The sequence below is a fragment of the Mandrillus leucophaeus genome, unplaced genomic scaffold (genome assembly GCF_000951045.1).
Source record: "Mandrillus leucophaeus isolate KB7577 unplaced genomic scaffold, Mleu.le_1.0 Scaffold1739, whole genome shotgun sequence".
Lineage (NCBI taxonomy): Eukaryota > Metazoa > Chordata > Mammalia > Primates > Cercopithecidae > Mandrillus > Mandrillus leucophaeus.
Genome location: NW_012101742.1, coordinates 39,228 through 40,524, shown reverse-complemented (window position 1 = coordinate 40,524; position 1,297 = coordinate 39,228). Strand labels below are relative to the sequence as shown.

Below are 1,297 nucleotides of genomic sequence, written 5' to 3'. Positions count from 1 at the left end.
TTTATTTATTTATTTATTTATTTATTTATTTATTTTTGAGACAGAGTCTTGCTCTGTAGCTCTGGCTGGAGTGCAGTGGTGTGATCTCAGCTCGCTGCAACCTCCATCTCCCGGGTCCCTGTTCAAACAGTTCTCCTGCCTCAGGCCCCCAAGTAGCTGGCATTATAGGCACATGCCACCATGCCCAGCTAATTTTTGTATTTTCAGAAAAGAAGTGGTTTCACCACATTGGCCAGGCTGGTCTTGAACTCCTGACCTTGTGATCCACCTGCCTCGGCCTCCCAAAGTGTTGAAATTACAGGTGTGAGCCACGACACCTGGCCGTTCGTTTAAACTAGAGTAAATACACCTGCTGAATATGTTGATGTGAACATTAATTGTAATCTGTGTAGCAATTGTCTGAGCATTGCCTTGAACATCATAGGCCATCTCAGTGGCGAGTATAATAATCATCATGTTTAAATGTAAAATTCAAAAATATCTGAAGCCTGTGTGGCTGAATAAAAGCATACAAATACAATGAAAATATCATTCTAAGTGAGGCTTAGTAAGTGGACGAAATAGTTACTTCATTTGCTGTTATCTATATCTACTTTCCTAGCTCTCAAAAGTCTATGGCCCTGTGTTCACTCTGTATTTTGGCCTGGAACGCATGGTGGTGCTGCATGGATATGAAGCAGTGAAGGAAGCCCTGATTGATCTTGGAGAGGAGTTTTCTGGAAGAGGCCATTTCCCACTGGCTGAAAGAGCTAACAGAAGATTTGGTAGGTGTGCATGTGTCTGTTTCAGCGTCCATCTTGGGGATGGGGACGATGGAAAACAGAGACTTGCAGAGCTTCTCAGGCAGGGCTTGGCCCATCCACGTGGCTACCCAGTGTCAGCTTCCTCTTTCTTGCCTGGGATCTCCCTTCTAGTTTCTGTTTCTCTTCTTGTTAGGACTCGTTTTCAGCAATGGAAAGAGATGGAAGGAGATCCGGCGTTTCTCCCTCATGACGCTGCGGAATTTTGGCATGGGGAAGAGGAGCATTGAGGATCGTGTTCAAGAGGAAGCTCGCTGCCTTGTGGAGGAGTTGAGAAAAACCAAGGGTGGGTGAACCTACTCTGTATCACTGACCTTACTGGACTGCTCTCCCCTCTACTGACATTCTTGGAAACATTTCAGGGGTGGCCAGATCTTTCATTATGAGTTCTGGTTGTTAGCTCATGTGAATAGGGGTTTGAGGCTGAGAGCCAAGGGAATTTGCACATATTTCTGCTGTGTGTGTACAGGCATGATTGTGCATACGCTATGGGTATA

The 1,297-nt window shown here is 45.3% G+C and overlaps 1 protein-coding gene across 1 annotated transcript; it reads left to right on the top strand.

The window, feature by feature from the left end:
• Positions 1-509: 509 nt before the first annotated feature.
• On the top strand, positions 510-1,094 carry LOC105537503 (cytochrome P450 2C19-like). The gene is made up of 2 exons (XM_011977120.1): positions 510-764; positions 937-1,094. Exons 1-2 carry the CDS (start codon positions 653-655, stop codon positions 1,092-1,094), a joined length of 270 nt encoding a protein of 89 aa, XP_011832510.1. The 5' UTR covers positions 510-652.
• Positions 1,095-1,297: the final 203 nt, after the last annotated feature.

Excerpts from the sequence above, each read along its gene's own strand:
- LOC105537503 (XM_011977120.1), top strand. The coding sequence starts at position 653 with ATGGTGGTGCTGCATGGATATGAAGCAGTGAAGGAAGCCCTGATTGAT. Across the intron at positions 765-936 it reads AAGAGCTAACAGAAGATTTG|GACTCGTTTTCAGCAATGGA; the intron begins GTAGGTGTGCAT and ends TCTTCTTGTTAG.